The 26247-nt window shown below is 43.1% G+C and overlaps 1 protein-coding gene across 1 annotated transcript in view; it reads right to left on the reverse strand.

Annotated features, from left to right (window-relative positions):
* Positions 1 to 776: 776 nt before the first annotated feature.
* The window catches only part of KCNK12 (potassium two pore domain channel subfamily K member 12), a 28099-nt gene continuing 2628 nt past the window's right edge, over positions 777 to 26247 (reverse strand). The window contains exon 2 of the mRNA XM_075749449.1: positions 777 to 9792. Coding sequence (XP_075605564.1) covers positions 8897 to 9792 — 896 coding nt within the window. The 3' untranslated portion in view covers positions 777 to 8896. The remainder of the gene's footprint in view (positions 9793 to 26247) is intronic.

Below are 26247 nucleotides of genomic sequence, written 5' to 3' on the forward strand. Positions count from 1 at the left end.
GATCCCACGCCGGGGGAGGCTTGGCCAGAGGAGGCAGCTACAGGTTGCCATGACGTTCAGCTCCTCTCCAAAACCCACAGACACCCTGAGGGACATCCATTTTCTGCTGGGGACTGGACCAGTATTGATGCTCCTTTGACCATGGGTGTGCATAAATTTGAGGATGGAGGCAACTCCATCGCTGAGTGCTATTCAGACCAAGGCATGTCCTCAAATACATTTTGCTTTCATACAGATGAAGAAAACATAAGCCTTGATGACCCCAGTGCTGTCAGAAACTGAGGCTTTCCCTCGAGACGCAGGTGCGTTGAGCATTAGAAATGAAACCTACAGTAATTTTGTGGCGCATGCCTGAGCTGTGGGACCCAATTGTGTATTTTAGCACCCTACTTTCTCACCAGAGCACCACTTTGGTTGTTTCATTGTACTTGTAGGATGGTAAGACAATGTTTCCCTTTTTTACTGATAAAGATCTCTCAGCAAATTAACCAGAATTGGTAATTGATTCATCTTGTAATATTTATATGTGCTGTCACCATGCAGAAAGCCTAAATGAATCTCTCTATCCATTTTAAGAGGACGGCAGGATCACAGCGATACTGCTTTGCCGGTGCAGAGGCTGACGGTAGAATGAGCCGATGGGTTCTCTGCCCCTGGGTCCCACGCACTCCAGCGCCGGGAACAAACCAGGGTTCAAAGGTGGCCAGAAACAAGTCTTAACACAGGCTACAGCACTTTGCTGTGCTTTTCAAGAGCGGCTCAATAGAATGTCAGTCTTTCTTTTTTTTTTTTCTTTTTCTTTGGCCTTTCTCTATTTTTTTGTATCTTGCCAATCCAAATAGCACGGTCGCCAGCCCTGATCCAAGGGCAGGGGCGACGGCAACCCCAGTCCCAAGACACAGCGAAGAGAACTGCCCACTACCACCCAGCCAAGCTGCTTCAACAAGCCTGCTGTAAGCTGCCAGCCACCCAACTAACCTACAAAATAACATCTTTGTGCATCGAGAGTCAGTGAATTATCCTTGGTGCTGTAGCTGTGTCCCGGTGGTCTTTTTGATAAAAGTGGTTGGAGCTCTATTATTTATGTTTCCTTGCCTGAATTAGAATCACATTAGCCCTTCGTTTGCAATTGCCAAACAGGTAAAAATACTCGAGTTTTGAAGATTTGTGCATGTAATTGTGTTTGCAGCAATCTGGTGGCCTCAGTTTTAACTGAAGCTCTATTCATAGGAGTGAATGTACAGCATAGGGCATTTTCCAAATGGGATTTACGTCCTTCTGACTTTCTTTTAAACTGTAGGATTAGATGAAATGGACAAATAAGACAGGAAGGTCATTTTACATAAACCTGGATCTTCAGCATCTTTCATGGCGTTCACATGAAGGATTTCTGTGGATAGGAAAAATACTCAGTCTGCTAATTCCAACCATGACAAGTCATTTACACTTATAATTTAGATTTTACAAAACTTTTTTTTTAAACAAAAATGTTCCAAAAGGTGTCTAATTTTGGTGTGTCTGGTTAATTTCCTGGTGTTAATATTTCTCCCGCTTGCAATCAATGCAAAAGGAAAGTGATACCAACCAGAAACCAGCACAGAACTGGTCATTCCTTCTGTAATTCACACTTAGTGAAACACAGAAGTAAGCAAATACCAAAGCCAGTGGAATTAACTGCAGAAGTAAAATTCCTAATGTTTGTAGCAGGAGATAATAATGCCAACTCCATTAAAGTCATCTACCAAGCTGTGCCTTTTAAAAAAGAAATAAAAATTAGACAGGAATACCTCTGAGCAGATATATTATCACTGAAGTCTTTTTAGGTTGAAATTTAGAATTAGGATTTTTGCAGAGAGTATCCAACAAAGTAGTATTCTAGTGAGCTACAAATGTGTGTGTCTGTATATGTGACGGGATGGCATTTTTTATTTTTGTAAATAAACAATGTCTACACATAAACACACAACACCCCCCCCCCAACTATTTTTCAGATGTTGTGCTTTCAGATACAGAGGTTTTACAATAAAATTGGACCTGAATTCCTGCACTGCCTGTACAGCCCATGCACGTTATCATAAGCAAAAACTTTCTGGACATATTTTATCTGCAGGGAATAAAACTGATTCACTGTACAAAAATTAGAAAATGATAGCAACTGAGAAAACACTTGGTGTTTGACTTGCACATTGTCAGAAATATCAGTAATTTTTTTCAAGTTGTTCATTGTAGATTATTAGAAAAGCATTAATTTTCATTGACTCACTGCCTTTAAGAACTAATCTTACAGTCTACGAAGTACAAAGGGATTATGGCAACATCTGATAAAGCATCACCTGCTGGAGGGCCTAATCCTGAAAACACTTGGGACGATGATGTTACCCAATTTCAAATCCACCTACATCCTCATGCCTGGTGCTTCCTCGTGCTGAGCCCAGGCTTGGGAGCTGGCTGGCACACACCTGGGCACGACACGGCCCAGGGACTGGGGGGGACCAGCGGCGTGGGAATCTGCACCTACGATATACCCAACATGTCATTCATCATGGTAAGACATCAGTGTAGCTGCTTCTCCAGTAGTAGGCTGGGTGATGGTCTTCCCAGCATCAGCCCTTGACAACGTTCACCTCCTGAACGAAGTGCAGGTGGTGAGCGCAAGCGTGCGGTCCCTGTGCCTCACAAAACTCTCCTCTCCACGTTCCAGATGAGGTAGCTGAGCCTGTGATGCAACGAGAGCTACGCTGGGGCTGTGACGGCGTCTCACCATTTTGTGATGGGGCATAACGCACATGCATATGGAGAGCAGGGCAAGTCTTTGGTTTTCTGCAGGATTTGCTGGAAAACACTTCCGAGCCTCTCCATTTCCCCACACTTGTCATTCCTCAATAAGGGGACGCTCACTGTACCTTGATTAAAGCCTGTATTTTCTTTCTTGTGCTAACCCGCCAGACTACTGGGTACTCTGCTGTACACTGTATCCATATTTACAGCCTCTTTCTTTCCCAAGGAAGGACTAAACTCAGTAAATAAGGAGGCTGCAGGATTGCAATACACTGCAGCCCCACTTCAAAGCAAAACTACACCATTTTGGTTCCTAAGGGCCAAAAGTTTGAATTTGATCCTACACCTCTTTTTGGCTAAGCAGTGTTTAGGAAAATTGTGGTGGGTGGGGTTTTTTTTGTTTTTTTGGGTTTTTTATTTTGTGGTTTAAAGGTATATTCTAATTAAAGGGCAGATGTTACCCATTTAATAAACAAAAAGAGTGAGAAAAAAGGCATGTTTCTTTATTGGTAGCTGCATTTGGACTGTGGCCATGTAAACTGAAGTAGTCCTTCCCCTGTACCATTGCTACGCATTTTTACAATGCATAATGAACTGCTTACTGTACATACGTTAATATGCATATCCTACAAGTCAAATATCAGTGGAATTGGCCATATCTTCATGCATTTTCCACTCACTATGTGATTAGATGACCTTTAAAGGTCCCTTCCAACCCAAACTATTCTATGATTCTATGATAATGCTACCGTTTTCCTAGCACGAGTATTCATGAAAGCAGAATGTGAGCTCAAATATGTAAGTCTTCACGAAAAAGAAATTGCACGTTGGTTGTACAATGTGCAATGCACACTTCATTAGTTATTTTGCGCAAGTCAAGTATTAATATGCCCTAATTGAGTTTATTATGTAACATAACATTTATTGTATTATTTAAAATAACATTGAAAATGTGTGTTGGTTTGGAAAGGCACATTAGTAATCCAATTAGAGCAGAAGCCATATCCATAGATGTGCTAGCAATCAGTAAAGTATGATTTTGTTTAGATTAGCTCTGAACATTCATTGTAATAATTAGTCACTGAATATTTTTCAAGTTAAAGGTCAGAAAAGCACAAAAAAAGTAAGAACGGTCTCATGGCTACAGCTAATTTCCATATAATTAGAAATTCATCCCACACAGGCAATCATGTTTGTACCGAGCCCGCACGCCTGGCGATATGGCCTCCATTGCTGCTCAGGTCCTCCTTTCAGCAACAAGTCAAGACGGGACTGAAATACAGGTGAATGCTCATAATACGCCCAAGTTTTCACCCACAGAAAGCTGGGGAGGAGACAAAGCAAGGGCCAGGGTGAAGCCCTGCTGGGACGCCAGCGCTGCGCCGACAGGCAGCATCGCAGTGCGTCTTGGGGTAACCCAAGCATGGCATGGGGCGCTCACCATAACTCTTATACCTCTCCTGTCTTCCACCAGGTATTTTTGCTGCAATTAGAGCTGGCAATTGGGTTATCAATTAGCACGTACATGTCATATAAGTACAAATACCCTTTATAACAGACCTTCTTGCCATTTTTAGTCGTGCCTACTGCTGCATGGCCCCAACCGCTGCCTAAGGTATCTTTGTACATCTTGCTAGCAGTAATGGGAGCTCCTTGTGCGATGCCTCCTCTGCAGGGAGACAGGCAAACTACAGCCTAGTCCTTCAGAAACTTCCATCTGTGACTGAGGTCGATGAGATTACTTTGAACATCTCTATCGTCTGAAGGACATCCTTTGCAATGCAAGGAAATAAAAAAGTGACCTGAATTCTTTGCATAATATTAGAAGTGTGTTTGCAGATGGGAAGAAATCAAAGACTATCGGATGACATTTCAGTGTGACTCCAAACTTTGTCTGAGACACATACAGGAAAGACAAACCCCCAGAAGTAAATGTAGTTACTTGTCGAACACTACAGGTTTCACAAACTGGTCCTTGTAACAGTTCTGCCCTGAGCTCCAGGGGAAAGAGAAGACATTGCTTGAATTTAGTCATTGTCCCTTATTAATTATCACTGAAATTTTAATTCTCATCTGCAAGGTATTAGCACATGGGCCAGGTGAACACGGTACCTCCTCCCTTCGTGCTGGAGGCCTTAGCAGATCATGCCTATGCGATCATTACTCTCACTAGGGACAGAGAAAGCCTAAGTCCTGTAGCTTTCTGCTGCTCCTGAACGCACCTCTCAGGCTCAGACAGCAAAAGACCAATTTGGGGCACGAGGTAGCTCCCGTCTGTGCCGCCTGTACGGCTGCTCAGCAGGCAGCTGGGACATCTGGCTCTGTTGCCAGCTATAAGTCACTGCTGCTGTTTTGCAGGCTGGTGCAGAAGGGGTTGTATCAGGGAAGATGAACCTTTGAATAATAAGTTAATTGCATTCTTTCAAGGCTGTCCAAAAATAAAACCTGGAAAAAAAAAAACATTTCAAGAAGGTAATACAGCTCCCAAGTTACCTGAAAAGTGCAATCCAGTGCAGTGTGCTTTCATTGTCCCACTGTGGTCCTGCAGTTCCCTTCTGATTTCTTGTGCTTCAGCCTGTGTCCAGACACTGCAGGTCTCTGCTTTGTCTGTGAAAAATCAAATACTAGGAGGAATTGCACTTGGTGCAACTGGTTCCTGCTTAGGCTTTCATTCACAAAAGTAGCAGGCTGCCCTGGGGAATCCCGAGTTGGACCATGCACAATTAAAAGAGAGGAGTTAGGTGCCCAAGTCTGGCAAGTTTGAAGAGAAGTTGTCATTAAAAAAGCTAAAGAAAGAGCAGGAAGGACTAGGAAAGACTGATCTCCTACGTTCTCTTGGCTCATGTACTCATGCACATGGGTGATGGCTACACGGGTAGTGCTAGCAGGCAGAAGAGTAGAGATTTGGAGCTTTGTTCTCATGCATCCTTGAAAAATACTTTGGCTGAGTTTGAGGGAACTGCAAGGCCGCTCCTTGTGAGACCCAGTTCAGTAATCGTGCTCTGAATCCTCTTGTAAACTGGCCTTGCTGAGCCAGATGGGGTTGGGGATTTTTTTATGGCGCTTAGGTATGAGCTGGGGGGCTCTGTGGTTGAGCTGTGTCAGCTTCTGGGGATATGCGCGCTGCAAGAAATAGGAGCACTGGTAGAAAAATGGGCATGTACTTTATGTGTCTCTGAGGCTAAGGAGAAGCAGAATGGAGTTTAGCAAGGATCTTGGGAGTAAAGAAACATTAGGCCCAAGTGCATAGAGTAGCGATCAGATGCCCAAATCCCTTGGGGAACCCAGCTCTGGGAGCCAATCCAACCGAAGTCAATAGGAACTGCAAAGGGTCCTGCAATGGCACCACTGTGACCAATGGTACCAAAAAGACTCAGAAACATTTAAATCATATTACAACAGGCTGCATGTCTGCCTTTGACTGGACTCAGAAAAAGTACAGAAACAGTAGAGGAGGTATGTGCAATTTCATATTACTTCATATTTCCCAGGCAGGAATAGGTAGTTTGAAAACAATTTACAAAGATTTAAACAGGTCCCTAATCATAGTTATAATATTTATCCTTTAAAAACAACTTACTGAAAAAATAAAAGCCCTTAATTTGAAAATTTGTTACCATAAAAATATAGTTCTTGAGCTCACTGAATGTTAATGCATTTGAACATGTTTTTATGAGTAAAGTGATAAACCTAAGTAATTCTGCTGTAGCCGGGGATCCTATCTATTCAAGTTCTTAAGACCTTTGGGACAGAGCCTGTCTGCCTCGATTTATGCAGCACTTCACACAGCGGGGTCTGTTCTAATGAGCAATAGTCCCCGTGATGGCAAATGTACCAGGATACAACCCTAAGAGAGGTCTACCTGCAAAAAAAAGAGCAGTGCCCCATACACATTCTTAATAAACAAACACATAAATTGTCATAGTTAAAGAGATTTACTCCTGGGAAAAGAACAAATTTTTGTTCGTTTGGTTCCCTGCCTCTGCTGGTTCCAAAAATGGTCCCTGCAGCTCTGGAAGTCACCTTCCTGAACTGGGTCTTTGCAGTCGGTCTTTGAGTCTTTCCCAGACCATGACCTGCCCCTACACATCCTGCTTAAATCTATCCTTCAGTGGGCTTCAAATTAGGATCAACAAACACTTTGACCTCTGTCTGCTTCTTCAAAGGGCCACTCAAACATAGCATCGGAGATGGAGGGCACAGACAGACAGGCACACGGACACATGGACCTTAGCGGGTCTCTCTGCCACCAGGGAAGCTCCTGCCAGATGAACGCCTCTTGCATGCAGTCTCTGCCACACCACGTAATCTTAAGCATGAGTCCGTATCAGGTAGATACAGAACACAAACACCATCGAGTGTTTCTGGCCAAACACATCTTGATAAATCTGTGACTACGTTTATAGTATGATACAGAGCCATGTGTGATGATTTATCTGCTGCTCTGGTTCCTTCTCCTTCAGGCAACAGATACAATCCCTGCCATACTCCAGCTGGCAGGTTCAAGTGTGCAAAACCTCAAACTAAAAGTTAGTTTTCTGAGGTTAAATTCCAAAACGTTTCGCACTACTACAAATTTGAAGGAGAGCAAACTGATGGATACCCCAAACCCATGCAAAATAAAGTAAAGTAAATAACCAACAAAGTAAAATATCTATATGAAACTTCATGGAAATATTGTCAAACATTTCTAATATTCCTAGTTGGTTTTCATCAGCTTTTTCAATTTATTCAGCGATCAACATAGTAGTCATGATCTTGCCTATAATTACCCAAGTTGTTTTCAAGAGCTGACCATTGTGGCTTCTCAGACTTCATGCTTAAGTTTTATTTTTTGCTGGAATCAGCAGAAGTCTTTTTATTACCTTCACAGCATTAAAGGAGTGGCATAGTATAGAGAATTTAGAGAAATGATCCAGCGCTTTGCACATTTACAGTAACTCCTATGCACCCATTTGTCATGCTAAACTAGACACTTAGATCAGGTTTGCTTGAAGATGCTTCTGGTTCTTCAGTGGTTTGGGCTAGCACAGGTTATATATGACTTAAGACAGTAGCAACAGCCTTAGGCCAATTTATGACTTAGTACCAACATTCTGGGGGAAGCCAGCTTCTGGGGGAGCTCCAAAGCAATGCTCTTCTGTATAACCTTCACAATCAGGTTCGTGGGAAACAAGTACAGGATTGGGTCCCCCCAAAAACTGCAAAGAAATCATCTGCATGAATCTCTGCAACAATATTGCAGAAGTAAAAGATGCAAATTCAGGACAACAGAGAGCCTACATTGATTTTAGCTGCTTATTTTCATGTAAAAGTAATGAAATAAGCATTTCAGTGGTGATACAAACATTTGACACCAGAGGTGTGTACTGGCTTCTCCTGCATTAAATGAAGTCAGTACCAAAGTTGACAATTGCCTGTTTTCAGTAATTCAGCAGGTTTTGCACATTTCAACATGGTTCTTGATAATCCCTTGACTTGTTACGACTTAGGAGCAGGTAGTGTTTCAGACAAGACTGGCTAAAAAACAACATTTACAGTCAGGGGAATTCCACCCATTTGATCCTCTACCACTGAAGTCAGTAGGATTATTCAAGTGAAGCAGTCACCCTAAAGCTGGCGACTGCAGCCACCTATGTGTATGTTATATACAGGCCTGCTACGAGGAACTGCTGAAGAGCATCGAGTACAAAGTTCAGGGCCAGATCCAGACTTCAACAAACCTTATCACCCCCAAGTTTGAAACTGGAGCCAAACTTGCCTATTTTATGCATTTCAACCCAGAATTTGGGTTCAGGCTATGTTCTGAAGACAAACATGTTGGTTTTGACACCATCATAATCATGCACACCCTTCTTCTAGAATTGCATCAGATTCTGCACCAAAGACATCCAAGTCTCTTCCAAAAATAACCCTTTGGGGAAAATTATAACATTTCAGTAAAGGTGTTACTGCATATTAGAGAAGACTTATAAAACCCCCAGAAACTAAAATGCTGAACACCCAGTGAATACTGACGCCGACTCTGAATTTAAAACTTTCCAGTATTTTACAGTGATAATTCCACCCTAATCACCATTTGATTTTTATTAAAGAAACAAAAGGAATTTCAAAAACTCTACCTAGAATCACTCGTTTCTGCCAAGCGGTTGTTCATGATGGCTAGAGCACCCACCCCTGCGGAGAAACCATTTTGTCTTGTATTGATACAAACGTTCCTTGGGTAGCCGTTGGCTGTCTCAGACAACTGCTTTTGCAAAATGGCCAGGGAGACTTTATTCGATGCTGTGAGCTCCCTCATGGAGATCATCTCTCCAGAGAGCCTCCTTCCCTCGGTGTCGCTGTCGTACTGTCCATCAGCGTCCATAGAGATGTTATGTCGACGTAGGCGGGCTCCTGGGGTGATGGCGTTGCGACGTCCGAGGCGGGCACTTGATTTATGGCACTTTGGGCAACATCTGCATTCGAATTTTTTCAACACCCAGTTCAAAACTTGCTTGATTACGATTGAGATGACATTAAAAAGAGAGTATATGCAACATACCCCCATTAATATAAATATGAAGTTTCCAAATCTGTATAATCCCTGATTTTGGTACGCAGCATTCTGGCTGCTTACCAAATCTCCAAAACCGATGGTGCTGAAGGTGACAAAGCAATAGTACAAGGAGTCAACGTAATTCCATCCTTCCACTGCTGTGTACATCGCAGAGGCGCAGCAGGAAAGGGTAATAGCAAAAATTCCCAGAATCAGCATCACATGGTAAACGGACGGCTTCCACCCCACGAGGCTGCCCACCCCCGCCATAGCTGGCCCCCTTCGGAAGTTGGGAGGTAGGAGACCACTTCTTCGCAGCTGTCTCTCATGGCACGCCTTCATGATAAACGCCAGGAGAGAGATAATGCGCTCCAAGAAGAGGTTGAAGAAAAGGATAGTCCCGGCACACCCAAAAAGGCCATAAACGATGAGGAATACTTTTCCAGCCACGGTTGCTGGTGTGGTCATCCCAAAACCTAAGGTGTGGAGATAAACGAGTAACGTTAATGACACGGTTTTTCATGCGTAAGCTCAGGATGTACGTAACTTAACAAAAGGTCCCATCTCACTGGACAAAAGAAGGAGTGCTACCTTTAAGTCAGCTTAGGCCAACATGAAACTGAGTTTTGTAAAGAACGAAGAAGGCACCAGAAAGCTCAACAAGATGACCAAAACTCAAAGAGAGAACAAGAAATCCTTGCCGAGATGAACGATGATATTAACAGAGAAACACCACTCTGTAAATGCAGGTGGAAGCATTCCTGAGCCCAAACCACCTCAAGATGAGAGGAGGTGAAGAGGCCATTTCCCTGCTCCCACGCGCGTGAGCCAGCAAGGCCTGACGGAAAGTTTAAGCTCTCTATTGGCAAGCTGCAACCCAGCGTAACGTCACTGTTATCAAGGGCTGGTAATACCACTCCCGCTGAGGAGACAGAAGGTTTCAGGCTGTGTAACAGAAAAAAAAGCAACCAATCACCTCCCAAAGATCAAATATTGTTTTAAAAATAACAGTGGTTGGTCTTAACCAAATCCCACCTGTGACTGGTCCACCTGATATAATCATAGAATGAAGGAAAAGCCATCACCCCATTTTAAGTCATGGGTGAGATACCCCCACTTGCAAAGTCGCCTGGCAGAGCGGGAGCGCTGGGGTCTTGCAGACTGAAAATTACAGCAGGCAAAAACACTGCCATGCAGTTAAATAGAAGAATCAGCGTATACAAACTCTGGAAAGATCCAGCAGCATTATTAATTCACCTCTTCTTTACAAGAATTGTCTTTTGATGTTACTCATACACATAATTTTATATATAAGCAGTAATGCCTTGTAGCTATAGATGCTTAAACAACAGCAAAAGCGATCTCAAATTTGCATACAAATAAATACAGTAAGTTTGTTCCACGTTATTTGCTGATACCAGTTATTTTATGAAAAAGACTTAAATATATTTCTCATACTATCTCAGGAAACTCAATTCTGTAGGTATATCCCTCGTTCTGCTATTCTTCCGCCTAAAAATGCTCAGTGGTTTAGTCAAAAAGCGCGCTGATGGGATTGAGGTGACTGCTCATGTTCCATGAATAAATAACCACATCTAATCTAAATTAATGGTTTGTGAAAAATCCACATGCTGAAATTTCTTTACCTTACTGTTCCATGAAAATGCTGAGCAAGTAACATATTCGGGGAGGTAAATATCAACATCAGACCACATCAATGAAAGTTGTGGGAAAAAAAGGAGCTAGTTTTAGCTTAGAGCATAATGAAATCATTAAATCCAGTTTATTATCATGACGTACCTTTAAACAGCAATAGAAAAATATTCCCCATGTGTAATGAGTTGAGAGTGCTGCTTGAAATCTAGTCATTTATTTTTGTAATGGCTGTATTTTTCTGGGTAATTTACTTGTGCTACCTTTACACTTCATTGATACAGAATTTTGCGTTTGTTGATAAAAGAATGTAAATGCTCATGACAGGTAAACTTGGAAAGATCTTTTCAATGACATGAAGGTGCAGGAGGAAAGAGGTGGTCCTACTTTCACACCAGATTTGGCACGCTTGGAAACAGCTGTATGACAGCAATTGAGACTGTACTGCATCATCAGTATCTGCACAGCAGAAAGAGTCTTTTCTGTAAAACAGTGAAAAACTTGCACAGTATTACCAGAAAATAAAAAATTACCAAAGGGGACATTGGATTCTGTTTTCCGGACCTACAGCCCCTCCATTTTGTCCTGCTAGACGACCACCTCCGAGCAGATCTCACCAAGCCTGCCTTGGGGTCCCAGGCTTAACACGGGGGGAATGGGAAGCTCCTCTCAGTTCCCCCTCCTCTGTGGGGTGAAGCTGTTATGTGGGCCAGGCTGGCTGCTTGCGGGAGCCTTCTCATTTGATGATGAATATCCACTAGTGTCTGGTTCCCAGAAGAAGCCCGAGGAGCCTGTTGCGGTTGCCAGCTAGGGATACCCGGCCAGCTCGTTATGGAGAAGGCATCTGTTCGCCCATGCCTCGTCAGCAAAGCATTTAAACATGTGCTTCACAGCAAGCATGTGAACATCACCATCAAAATAAATGGGTTTATTGTCACACATATGGCTAGACTCATTTATTAATTAAAAAAAAAAAAAAAGAGAGATAGTGACGGTTTGGATCAAGTTGTAAATGCGCTGAAGCTTTTTAGTATTTTCTGGTAATCATTCATGAGAGGTGGTGAAGTTTTATACTTTTGATGCGATTTGTTTAAGCAAGATTTTCTGAAGCATAATGTTACCAAAATTCAGTATGTAGCTATGCAAGGTGAAAGGACCCATCATGGCAACGAGAGTGCTAAGACTTACATAAAACAGGCAAAAAGTAAGAGCAGGCAGACATAGTAACTTCAGGGTAACAGCTGGCAGACAGAAGCATGCTCAGGTACTCTTTGTGCAGGGTCTTCCTTCGCTGTGTTCGTCCCTTCGGCACCACCTGGACCACGAGGGTTTAGTCCTGGTGTGTTCCGTACAACACGTCTGAGCTCAGCCCCTGCTCAAGGCTAACTACATCATGACACCTGGTGAAATGAATTAATCCGGAACTGCCTGTGCTTCTGAGACAGTACAAGGAAAGAAGCACAGCAGTGCTTTGCATTTTTCATGGCCCTGTTGCACAGGTACCTTGGGGTTGACTTTGTGTGGCTCAGACACAGTATTTCAACCTCCCTCATGCCAATTCTGCCCCACTCTGACCTACCACTTCAGATACAAGATCTATGGCAGCATTAATTTCAGCTGTTTGATACTTCTCACCAAACAAACAGAATTAGTAGAGCTGAGTCAATAAAAACACTCAAGATAACACTTAGCCTGCACCAGCCTCTCATGGGTAAGTGCTAGCAATTAATAAGTATCTCATCCTGACTTGCATAAGAGGTTTTGTAGCTACTGTTCTGCTCATCTGGACTTTTAATTTGCTTCAGCTGGTGACGGATGCAAGAGGTGCTGCAACTGGACAAACTTGTGAAGACCTACGTGCCTTGTGATACACTTCTCGTTGCACTCCCTTTCTGTTACCCATTTTCGTATGGGTAAAAGAGATGGTTGGTGCCAGAAAATAAGAAGGAATAGCGGCTTTAGTACCTGTGAGCTCTCCTCTCAGGCCAGTTGGTTTGGCGATGACCTTGTCTTACTGTATTTTGAGATTAAAGGGGTTGGCAGTTGTCCAGGAAAGACATATTTAAGCAGAGATGGAGCAAAGTTTTGGTCACCTTGGAAGCTGAACACAAGAAAATCTTCCAGCCCTTACCGTGGCATCGTGTGCCCCTGTTTCTTGCAGCCAGGCCCTCAGCTCTTCTTACAGAGGCATCCTGCCACGGGACTTGGCTCATACAGCAAGTCAGCACAACTGAGCAATCATTTTAAATCCCACACTGTAAGTGCACTTTGATCATGAGAGTAGCATCACCTCTATCACCTCTTAATAATGCAGTTGCATTTAAAGGAATCAAAAGAAACTAAAATTGTTGAATATAACTTTTTAAACAAATGATTTCTCAGAAATAAACAACCCCCCCCCCCTATAACCAGAATGCTGCTTCCAGAGGAAAGAAGTTCTTGCAACATAAAAACTAAGCTCCTACAGGGCTGGTCCCAAAGAGATGCGGGTTATGGAACACAGGCAGATAAACTAGGGGCAACCAAATTTGTTTCATATCTGTTTTACACTTGCTTTAGTTCATGGCTTTCATAGTCTTGGTTGGTCTTTACCAATTAACATCAAGGAAGACACTATCATATTCCGAATTTTGAGACTAAAATTCCACATTTGGGTTCTGGTGCTCCCTTCGACCCCTTTTCCACCTGTTAGCATTTTATCATTATTGCCCCTGATGGAGTCATACGTGTATATTCCACAACTGCCTCTCATTTATTCTATAGCTCCTAACCACCTAACATCCAGAAACAGTTGCCTTGGATACAGGGTCACAGCTCAGAGCCAACAAAACCACCGCAGATGGAAACCTTCTGCTGCATCCAGCTTTCACCCAGGGAGTGAGAATACTACGAGGCAGTGCTGTTCCACCTGGCTTTGCATTTTCAAATTACGAATGAAAAACTTACTTTCCCTTTAACATTTTTGTCAGCCTGCTTTATTAAAATACCCCCCCTTTTGGGATCAAACAGTAAATTTTTTTAGAGCTTTTCCATTGCCAGAGCTTTTAATATCAGCGTTGCTGTACAATCACATTTGATCTTATCTAGAATACTATCTGAAAACAGAGCTCCTGAACAGCAGTGGTCTGTCCAGCACCGTGTGATTTCAGACACTTTAATTTAGACCCATGCTAAGTCTGAAGACATGACGTACCGCTGCAGTTTTTAGGGCTGGTCTAATCTGTATCGTACACAATCTATCATACACAGCTGTATCTATCTATCTATCCATCCATCTATCCATCTATAATAATATATATGCCACTTCAGGTTGAATAAGCAGGCTGTTTCTGGAATTTCCTAACTTTCTTGTAACTTTAGTAATATTCTTTTAACATGGACTTGTTCTTCCCAAAGCCTACAATAAATAGGTGGTCAGAGGTCCTCTAAATTTGCTTTGTGAACTAGGGTGGGCTAAACCACATCTTTTTTTTCCCTAACTCCTATGACTGTTCAGTACATAAAAATGTGCATACATGCACCCAATTCTGGAAAAAATGGACTGGAAAAAATGCCCAGTCTACTCTGTGACCTGAAGGAGCACCATGATAAATTTGATGAATGTAGTTAAAAACCATCCAGGTCATCACTGTTGCTCCTTGTTACATCTCTACCGGTGAAATCTTAGTCAGGTGTTTGAGACAACTGCTACTCAAAAGAAGCCACGCTGTGCAGACTAGAGGCAGGAGATGACTAATTGAACATTAAGGAGTTTCAAGGAGCTGCAGGCAATTATTAAAGGCTTTCCACAGTACCAATTTTATTCTGTTTACACACAACTCTGATGAGGTTATTGGTTATCCAAAGTGCTGCTACGCGTAACATCAGTGAACACCAGAATCAATCACCCTCAGCGTTTCTCTGCTGGATGTGATTTAAACCACAGCCTAAAAGGTCACGGCCACATTTTCATTACTCTTTAAAGTACATTGGTTTTTAAAAGAGTTAATAGAATCATCAGCCTAAAATAACCTATGCTTCCTTGATAAAAAAAAGTGATTAAATTGGCAACCATGACAATAAATAACTAAAAGGTAAAGCTAACAAATAGTTGTCAGCTACTCTGTGCATGTGAAGGGTATAAAAAGAGACTCAGATGTACCAGTATTTTTCAGCAGAGGTAAATGACAAAGAAAACCTAAAATTATGCAAAACAGTGACTCGGGTGAGGACGAGAGACAGGGCTGGACAGCTGCACCTTGTGCCCAGGGCGGGGAGGCAGCAGGGCAGCTCCACCAGGGCAGGGATGCTGGGACTCCCCAGCTCCTCCGGCAACCTGTGATTTCTGCTCATGGGCAAGGGGTTTGCGCTCCCATGGGCATACCTGGAGAGCAGCACGGTGCTGTGAGCAGCTGCCCTGCGGGGATGGGGCAGGAGGCATCTGCAGTGGGGAGCGTTGTGATGGAGAGGGATGTGGAGGTAACCAGTAGTGCTGGTGGCTGTGATCCTGGGCTTGAAAAGGGGACTCAGGTGCTCTGGAGAGGGAATTTTGGAGGTGAGGTGGTGGTGAAGGATCTCCTCTCCTTCGAAAGGGACAGGTCAGATGGTCAGGGGCTAAGAAGCTACAAGGAAACCACTGTATTGTGAAATCCCCTAAAGATGGGAATATGAAGCCTGACCCCAGATGCAGGGTACCTGCAGATGGAGGTGCTGCTGTGTGTGGCTGATACCTGGACACGTCAGCAGGCAGGTGAGGAGGGGACCCAATGCCCTATGGAGAAGGTGTCCTGAGTGACAGAGCTAGAACAATGTATTTAGGGTGAAGGATATGCTGGACCTGGTGATGTCTCTTCTCAGAAACCTCAAGTGTTATGACCTTGACAGGAGTCTAAGGCATTAGGGGTACCCTCTAAATCCCCCAGAAAAGGAGAGAGGAATAACATCCTCAAAACCTGACTGCTCTTCTATGTTTACCTTCCCGTCCTCGCAGCAGGTTTCCCAAGCGTGTTTTTCTATGCCGAGACCTTCTAGTTGAGCTTTCCAAGAAAGATCTTCAATTTCTAGTGAGTACTCAGCAGGCACATTTATCAGCTCAAGTGGCCTAACTTTTGTAAATTTGAGTGATAAATGACCCTTAAAAAGAGAAACGCTGGGGCTTCAGCTTCACCAGGAGCAGCAGTACTCTTGCTTTATTCATTGACCAGAAGTAGGCAAGCTTTTTTTCTGAGTTGTAGTGCACGTTGCCCTTTCTGTGTACAGTGTGAGAAGAAAGTGCATACCAAAGACTACGCGAACAAGCCCACCCTTGCTCACTACTAAATGCCATTGTCATAAAGACATAGCCCAGCAAATACAGAAGGAGGGTGATCGTCTGGTCTGGCCAAGCTGCTTTGGCACAGAATCAAGTCAAGGAAGAAGAAGAAGTGTCTCTAAATCAGTTTTACAGTTCCCTGGTTGGGGCTGGCTGTTTCTGTATGCACCTTGTACGAGCAAATGGGACTGACCTGTGCCAAGCCACCAGCGCTGCCAGCTGAGCAGCAGCTCTGGCCCGAGGTCTTGCTAAGCAGCCCCCCTGAAGAGGGAACACATGGGGAAGGTCACGAGCTCGAGGCTCAAAATCTTTGGCAAGGATTATGGTTAATCCTATTGCAACAGAACACAGCTTCTACTGAGGGACAGAGGCCCTCTCCTAAAAGGAGACGATGGAGAATGAAGCTCAAAGAAGGATGAAAATCAGAAGAGTATGAATTCAAACTGCACAAAAAAAAGAAAGTCAGGACCTACAAACTGGCATTATTCTTGCTGACTCTCAACTGTAAAGGGATGGAGGTGTCCTGTGGTGTGACAATCTTCCTTCTCTATTAACATATAGGCTAGGCGAGGAATGGATTGAAAGCAGCCCTGAGGAGAAAGACTTGAGGGTATTGATTGATGAGAAGCTCCACATGAGCCGGCAGTGTGCGCTTGCAGCCCAGAAAGCCAACCATGTCCTGGGCTGCATCAAAAGAGGTGTGACCAGCAGGTCGAGGGAGGTGATCCTGCCCCTCTACTCCGCTCTGGTGAGACCCCACCTGGAGTACTGCGTCCAGCTCTGGGGGTCCCAGACATGGGGCTGTTGGAGCGAATCCAGAGGAGGGCCACGAAGCTTATTGGAGGGCTGGAGCACCTCTCCTATGAGGACAGGCTGAGAGAGTTGGGATTGTTCAGCCTGAAGAAAAGGCAGCTCCAGAAAGATCTAATTGCAGCTTACCAGTACCAGAAGGGGCCTACAGGAAAGATGGTGAGGGACTGTTTATGAGGGAGTGTAGTGACAGGACAAGGGGTAATGGGTTTAAGCTGAAGGAGGGTCGATTTACATTAGATGTTAGGAAGAAATTCTTCACTGTGAGGGTGGTGAGGCACTGGAACAGGTTGCCCACAGAGGTTGTGGCTGCCCCATCCCTGGAAGTGTTCAAGGCCAGGTTGGATGAGGCTTTGGGCAACGTGGTCTAGTGGAGGGTGTCCCTGCCCATAGCAGGGGGGTTGGAACTAGATGATCTTTGAGGTCCCTTCCAACCTAAACCATTCTATGATATTGTTCACAAATAAACTTTCTTCCAATGCTTCAGGTTTTATTGCTCTTATAAATAATATAACCTTCTCTGCTAAACTCTTGGGGCCAGACTCTGGTTTACTGTCATAAAAATCAAGACTGAAACTATTTTCTTCATCTTATGCTACCTTTCTAGGGCAAATCTTAAGCAAGATGACACTAAAGCCTCTCCTGTTTTGTCAGTTTCTCTGCCCCTTGGCTCAGCTGGGGTGTTCTAATAGCTTGTTAAAACAGAAAGAACATGAGTTAGTGTTGGCTAAGTTAGCACGAAACCACCACCTCGCAAAGGAGAACTTCCAGAAAAGGGGATGAGAGCAGGGTATGCTTTCTTTTGGTTGCAGCCTGTCTCCTTGTGAATTGACCTAAGCTAGTCCAAAGCTTCTTGTGGCTGTTTCCACATCTGATGATCAGAGTCCTATCTTTAGTTTGTTTTCTTTCCTTATCCCAACAGTTGGGTGAAAACCGTTTTGCTATGACTTTTTTCTGAAATGGTGGTCATGTTAATAATGGAAGAATATAGCCCACACGCTCCTCGGTTGTTTAAGTTGTAACACTGTGGAAACACACTTCCTTGCACTAGAAGCTAATGGTCTTTAAAATCCTGCCTTAACAGCCATATCAAACCCCTGCTCACATTTGAGGTTGTGTGCAGAAGCATCTGCCTTCGCTTACTGCACTGCCAAACCTCAGCTAAAACACTGAGGTTGGTGAAACACTATCAGACAGAGGAAACATCTCTGAATTTAGAGTAACTACTTTCAAATATCTGCAGAAAACAAAAGCATAATAACCAAGAAATACATAGAGTCCGCCTCAGTAACCAGGCGGACATACATGAAGGCATAGCTCATGGAGCCCAAGAGTGACCAGCTCCTTCTCTCTCTTGAGCTGTGTGCAATATCCAAAGCCATACACTGCCACCTCCTCTGACCTTCCTACGGTCTTCATGTAGTTGAGCATATGATTCCAGGTGAACATTGTTTCAAAAGATGATTTCTCTTGCAATCTTAATTTTTCATCCTTTGAAGCTGCTTCCAGTTATTTTCCTATGGTTTTGAGAATGTTTTTTGTGCAGATAATTGTGTATCTAAGCAACACCCTAACAGGAAAAAGCTTATGCCCTGTCATTTCCAATGGACTGTTTCAAACCTTAGCATTCACACCTGCTTTTCCTGTTTATTGAAACTTGCAGTTGCGTTTCAGATGCCCAAGTCCACCCAAGGTTGTGCAAAATTTTTATTTTTTTCTGAACTGTAAGGAAAAAAGAATAATGGTATCCAAATTTTGTTATACTCTTAAGACATTACGGGCTTCAAAAGAATACTTGCACATGTACTGCCACTTTAGTGCCAGTACATCTCATGATACTTCTCCTTTTCAGGATAAGAAATAGCATTATCTGAGTTTCACAAGTGATCTTGGGTGTATGTCCTATTTCCCCACACGAGAAGTCTGAGAAAACAAGACGCCACTCCTGGGCTTTCTAAGCCTTGCAGATGGGAAAGGCTGTCAAATGGTTAAATCACAGGCTTATCTTTTGCCTTGATTAAACAATAGACCTGTGGCATATTTTTTTCTGCTGCTGGTGTTTGTACAGGTATTCAAAGAACATCTATTTCTTGATAGCTGTCTTAGCTCTTCTGCTTTACAAAGAGTTAGCCTAGAAAGACAGACCTGTAGGACAAAAAAGAACCTAAACAAACGGGGAAAACATTTTTACACAGTTTGGCCAGTTTTCTTCCACATTTCTGTCCAAACTTCTACAGTTACGATTTAATGAAAAAACCCTGACCAATCTACCTCAACTTTTTAATGGTCTAAATATGCCTTCATGAGTCCCTCATTTCAAAAATTTCCAGCTGAAAGCCAAGCAGCAAATTCTTAAGTATCTTCCAGCTTGGGCAGCTCTTCTACTTCATTCATGAAGATGAAAAGACCTAATTTTAAGTAACTGTAATAGAAATAAAGGGTGACAGGACCGCTGACCAACCAGTTATTCCTCACTTTCTATTTCTGCATTTAACTCTTCCCTCTTTAGTATGCATTTTCCTTGACTACTTTTAAATTTAATGGTGCAAACAACTATGCCACTTTATCATGATCATTTGAAGCTTTTTTTTTTTTATCTGAGATTTTCCTGGTCCTCGCAGCTCTGCCAGTAGCAACTTTTGTAAATGGACAAAACATTTTATCACACAGCTTCTTCCCCCGCCCCAATTAAAATCATGATTTGGATTTAAGGTCTTTACACCTCAGTCATTTCCAGCTCCAAAGGCTTAAAATAGACTTAACTGCTTACATGTTGAGCATGAGTGATGCTGTATTTTTTTGTTTATCCTCAGGAGATAAATATATTACTTGCACAATATTCAGTCTCAGCAAAGAGATGACAGAATATTCAATAATGAATAACCAAAACGATTTTACCTGGTTTTCTTTTTAATTGAAATTTAGCAATTCTTCACCCAGTTCTCACATGGGCAAATTTCCCCTAATTGCTGTTTCTGCTGTGATTAAATTTCCCTGCTTAAGAACTTGAGTATGAATGTGAACATTTGGCCCATCATCTCTGAAGGAGAAGAAGCTGCAGTAGTACAAGCTCAGAAAGTTTGAAGTTCATTCAGAAATCATTGTGCAGGTACAACTGTTATCAAGGTGTTACTGCTTTTTTCCATCAGTGAGTAAGGAGCACTAACTATGGATTTTTAAACACGAGCAATAGCAATGCCTCACGCATATAAGTAATCCCATACATTAACATCAAACCATTCCATTTCTTATCTTATTCCACTCCAAAGCTTTAATTACTTGAAAAGGCTGCTAATGCTTTGCCTCATCTAATGCAATTAGATTTAATTTTCATTCTACTTCTTTATAATTCTGTTTGTTACTTAAGTGTTTCTATTCACAAAAGGTTTTATTATCACTTCTAAGATTTATTGCGCTCGGAAGGACTTTCACATTTCAAATGTTCACCAGCATGAATCCTAATCTTTGTCTTTACCCATCTTCTCCCCAAATGCACTCAGATACGCACTTGGTGCTGATACACTAGGAAAACTGTCTCTTTTGATAAAGGTAAGCAAGGCTTATGTGGATCATGGGTACAAGCTATGTTTCCAATAATATCAGTCTGTCTTCATACTAAAAATTGCAGATTAAACGTTCCATGTTGGTTTTCTGTTGTTCTAAGCCTGATGCTACCATGGCAAGAAGTAAAATTCTCATTGCCTTCAATAGCTGTAAAGATAAGGTAATACCACATTCATTAAAATAAAGAAATGACATTGTATTTTCCAGCACAACACCAAGAGTGGATATTGTTACATGAAGTTAATTGCCAACAAATCTATCCTATAATTGTTTTCCTCTTCTCTCCACCATGAAGAGCAATTAAAGTTTGCAGAAAAGCGAGACGGTGTGCTTGCAAAGATGACACATCAGTAAAAGTGAGAAAAAATTATGAAGTGTCTGTGATCTGTGTCAAACTGATCAAACAATCAGAGAAGGGAGAAAGATTTAGACTGAAAAAAAGAAATGAGGGCCAACAGCAGGATTAACACTAGAGAAGAGGGACAGGTGTGATTAGGAGCAGAAAGAAACTGTAAAGCTTTACTTTTGACTTCTTTGGTAGTTATTAACTTGAAAGACTGCAAAAACATGAAACAAATACTCAAAATTTAATCAAGAAAACAAATCATCAGTAGAGGAGGGCATGCTAATTGGGAGGGAGGCAGCAGAAATTAAGAGTGCCTAGGAAAGGCAGGTGAGCGGGGAGTGTTAGATGAGCTGCAAGAGAAGGAAAGGGGGCATATCCCCAGCAGAGCAAAGGGGATGGCAGAGGCTGGGGGCTGGCTGGGCTCCAAGGGAACACAGCCCGTAGGTTTCAGGCAGGATTTGGAATTACGAGCCCACAGCAATCAGGGCAGCTGATAGACCCAGTAATTATGATCCCTCACTGCTATTACAGGCGCAATAACTGGCTTAACAGGGAGGTTGCTTAGTAATACGGACCGACTGCCTGGAGCCACGCGTGTCATCTCCATGGATGGAGAGCTGTCAAAGTGGTATTTTGGCCCATCAACGTTTGGTTTGCAACTGTATCTCCAGGCTCCTGTAAATGCATAGGGAACCGAAATACAGGTATTTGCTGCCCAGCAGGAATATCACTGAAGACCAAACTGAATGTCGTGCTAAGCGGGAGGTACATACCCACTAAACAGACTTTACTCCTTCAATTACCCAAGCTAGAGGGACCCTGAAGGCTGCAAAAAATGGGGACTCCTTGATTACAAATTCCAGTTTGTCTTTGTTTTGAACCTGAACCAGCACACAGTAAGACAACAGAAAACTTCCCCTGAGTTCTGAGATGTGGGACCGTATCTCACGTGATGCCAGGCATATTCTTTCTTCCCTAATGTTATAGATGGGCTTTGGTTTTAGGGTGACTGCAGTGAGATGCTGTGGTGCTTGACATTCAGTTCAGAGACCCCTGAGCACCCCAAAGTCCAGAGCCAAAGCAAAAAGAAGTGCAGTTTGGTTCTCCCCGGCTTAACGTCTCCAGCCATAAAACAACAAATAGATCGCCACTGTACCTGTGTTAGTGTTTTGAAAGACAGGGTTTCATAGATAGGGTTTAATATTTAAGAAGCCTCTGAAACTCTTAGATTAAGTAATCTGAGCTGATGTGCTCTGTAGAATCACTCAGTTTAGATGATCGAAGCAGAGTAACGGCTTCACTTTCTGGATCTGGCATAACCCTACAGGGGCAGGTGAACCCTAAGCAGTACTGAGACTGATTAAAATAATATTTCCATAGGACTTTTTTTCTTTTAAAAAGGGCTTTATTTAAAGTACTGGGGTTATCCCCTCCCACCTTCTACAATAAAAAAACCCAACAAATTTGGGATCAAAACTATTTCATCGCAACCCTTCAGTGGGGACACCTCAAGTCACCCATAATTACATGGATGTACTCCAAGTAAAGCTTCCTGTCGTTGCTCTCAATACAAGGCGGCAAGCTGTGATTTAGATTACTTTCCTGCTCGGAGCACCCAACCTATGCCCACACATTTAGGAAATTCCCATCAATAGTACCCAGAGAAGTTAACGGTGCCAGGTCTTCATCTGAGGAAAATCACTGTAGGATCACTTCTCTCCACAGAAATACGCTGACCGTTGACTTGCTGACCTCTGAGCCTCTTGCTCTCCGTTCTTTATCGAAACTACCAGGGTGAGAAAATAATTTTCATATATCCACCGGCACATTGATCAAAACATCACACGCACCTAAGGAATCAGATCTGGCCGCAGCAGACCAAGCTGAAACACACTCTGATGCTGGCTGCAGACCGCATATAAGCTGGCAAAGACAAATAACCTGACTCTGCAGCTTAATCATACTGCTTGCTCTCTCACCTGCTTTCTCGTTTGGTTTTTGTTCGGATTTTTTTCGACTTCAAGAAGGTCAACTCTGGAGGCAACTGCCCCCTTATTTGAACCTTGTGCAAAAGCTGCTTGTACAACCCTCACAGAACTGCAGAGCCCTGAGAAAATATAACACTGATGCTGATCAGGTGCATGCTCTGGTTTGACCGTTGCTTTGTGGTTTGCGTTAGCCATATAGACAGTGAAATTGCATTCACAGAGAGCAGAAAGTCAGAACCTTCCCCAGCTGCAGCTCAAATGCATATCCTGAAATATATCAATGAAGAAGACAGGGCAAATATATTTTCCCCTTAAAGCCTTCAGACCAACTCATTTATTTGTGGAGTTTCTTGCCAAATTACCATGTGAAGTGCCTGCTCTTGGGCAGGCTTGCTCCCTAGCTCCCAGCAGTGCAGTCCAACATCTGACCATGCACTTGCTGAGCTCACTGCCTTTTGCACATCACTTCCACTGAATTATTGTCTTCAGCACACCTGGAACTCTGGATTTTATCGAAAGACTACAACAGAGAGCCAGAGAGATTTTAGAAGTGAGTGATTATGGTGCTTAGGTTGTGGAGCACAAGCAGAAATGATGTGCTGAGTATGCTGGGTCCCTACAAAGGACCCAGAGAGAAGAAGGTCTAACCCAGCAGACATCCTAAGCAAGGAGATCACAGCTGCCAGGAGCTAGTTAGCTGGTAGAAAGTACCAAATATTATTTCTCTCATTATGTGGCCTTTCTTCATGTGGGTTTCACAGCAGGACTGTGCCTTATCTCTTCGAGATAACAGCAGAGAAGAGCATGCCCCATCCCTTTAGGTGGAGCTGTCAGTCCAGACGAATACTGAGTCATTTAACAGGACACTTCAGGGATAAGGAAAGGACGAATAGTGCCACTCACACCTATATGCTGTGCCCTAAACACAGCTGTACAGAGAGATCTTTGCACGATTTCTTCCCTTCTCAAAGCACCTATAGCCCACACATGATCCATCCCAAAACAACCTATCCACAGTAAGGGTGCTTTTTAAAAGTATTGAGATGAAAAAAACACTTCTATATATTGGACTACTTCTTTTGACCCCATTTTTTAGTGCCTGATATGGATATCTAGAAAGCAATTGCATCACTTGATTTTGCAAAGGATTTTGAAACGTGTGCTTACATGTAAGAAGCTTAAAATCCAAATTTACTAATAAGTCAATGTCTCAATATGTCTTAATATTAGGTAGGTACCTAATGTTTATTCTAACCTTTAAGAGAGGAAAAAAATCTGGATGCAGAGTCTAGACTCATGGACTGAGTCAGAAATCCAGAACTTCAGGCATCCCGGAGTTGCCTTATGTGCTAGGCAGAATGAATCTGTGCTACTAGAATATGGGGAAAGCTATGATTGATGATGCTCTACGCTCCTACATTTCACCAGGAAGAAAACTGCTCTGAGTTATGCTTTGCTTTCAGTCTTTAACAAAGTGCTGGGAACTATTTGTGATTTGTATTTGGGGATGGAAGGAAAAAAACTCAACTGAAAAACAAAGTCTACTGCTAGTTAGACCAACGAATCAAGAACAAATTTCACCTAGCTGCTCCTTAAAGAAATCAGTACAATAATAATAAATGCCTATGAGAAAATACCTTTTGGAGTGCAAAATAATGACTGAATAAATGGTGTAGACTGACAGCATGCAATCAGAAATTAGACCGAAGAATTTTCTTACATAGCTCTGAAAATCAAGCTGTGCCTAATGAAAAATAAACTCAATGTTTCATTATTCAACAACAAACAATGCAATAATAAAAAAATGAATGCCCAGAGTGCTATAAAGAGGGTGTTTTATGGACGGTAAGCCACTTGCTTTGTGGGCTATTCAGGAAAACGCTTTAAGATTAAACTTCACATTTCATTTTAACTCTCTTTTTCTTGAAGATCCCACTACCATGTTTCTCACCCAGAGGGTTTGATTGCATCCCTGTGTAATTAGGGAAGATGCAGAACTGCAGCCAGGGACGTACGGAAGACAAAGCACCTAACCCAGGGGACCTGCTCGGCTCTGCAAAGACCCTGCTCAAGGAGGGTGGATGGAGCAGTCTCCTCCAAGCCCGACTGTGCCTAACCCTCGTGTTCAGAGAATGATGAAGAATTGGACTCTCTCTCCCCTCCGCTCAGCTTACACAAACCCCAGGAAAACTTGCAGCCCTGCCCCTGGGTGACTGTATTTTGATGCCTATATATGAAGGATTAGTCATTCTATTAAAATCAGCGAGAGCAGAGTGAGGACTCGAAAAGACCCAGCGAGTTTTGTCTAAGTTGGAATCCTCTACAGATAAGAGGCTGAGTAACCTGTGGGTGATTTACCCTTGACAGACGCAGTGTTTGTTAGGCAGTGAGTAAGAAAGCTTTCTGATGCATCGCTAGCATAGGAGTCTGTTTAGCTGGAGTAATAAAGTTGCTTTGACACATGTAACTGATGAAGTTGTTGAGCAAAGCAAGCTGTTTTGACTCTAGATGTCTGGTAGTTCTTGGTAAGGTCGAGCAAAGACAGCGTTCTCTTTGTTAATGAACTGTGGCACGAAGGCAAGTGAAATTGCTCTGAACCGGGATAATGTGGTATTTGAGGTGATAGTGGAATCAAAGGTACTCCGGGTAGGTAGGTACAGAAATGAGCTGGCTGGCAGGGAACAAAGGACCACGAAAGAACAGCTCTGGAACTGCTCCCCCAGGTGACATTTTGATACCTACCATTTGGTTTCTCCCGTGCGGCGACTGTGAGCGAGAAGCCTTGTGCATGTTTCATTATGAGTATGGCTTTTGAGTTTTAGCGGGACAACTAGTTAATTCACTGGGTTTTTTTGCTTTTGCTGGGCAAACACAGCCACCGATAATAACTGAATACAGCTGTGTGGTGGAAGAAACCTGCCCCATGGAGAAGCTGCTGAGCTCCTTGTGGGCTTTGCCTCTCTACGAGCTGCAGCAGCTTGAAGAGGCAAGCAAGAAGCGCTGGGGTGGGGGCAGCAGTCCCTCTTCATCTGCAGGAGCTGCACACGTAGCTGGTTAAAGCTCTGCCGGGATGGAGTGCAACAGCCTCGGGATGCCGGTCCTCCAGGAGATGCTACTGCTGCCGGGGCCGTGCAGCTCGGCACCCCCAGCTCAGCAGCTCTGCCGCGGCCTTCGCTGTGCCCAAAGGCACAACCCAGTCTTTGCTTCGAGCCAACTTCTGCTGTATCTCCTCACCCAGAGCAAAACCTTGCTCTACAGAAGGGCTGCTGAACTCATACAA

The sequence above is a fragment of the Balearica regulorum genome, chromosome 3, assembly GCF_011004875.1.
Source record: "Balearica regulorum gibbericeps isolate bBalReg1 chromosome 3, bBalReg1.pri, whole genome shotgun sequence".
In the NCBI taxonomy this organism is placed as follows: domain Eukaryota; kingdom Metazoa; phylum Chordata; class Aves; order Gruiformes; family Gruidae; genus Balearica; species Balearica regulorum.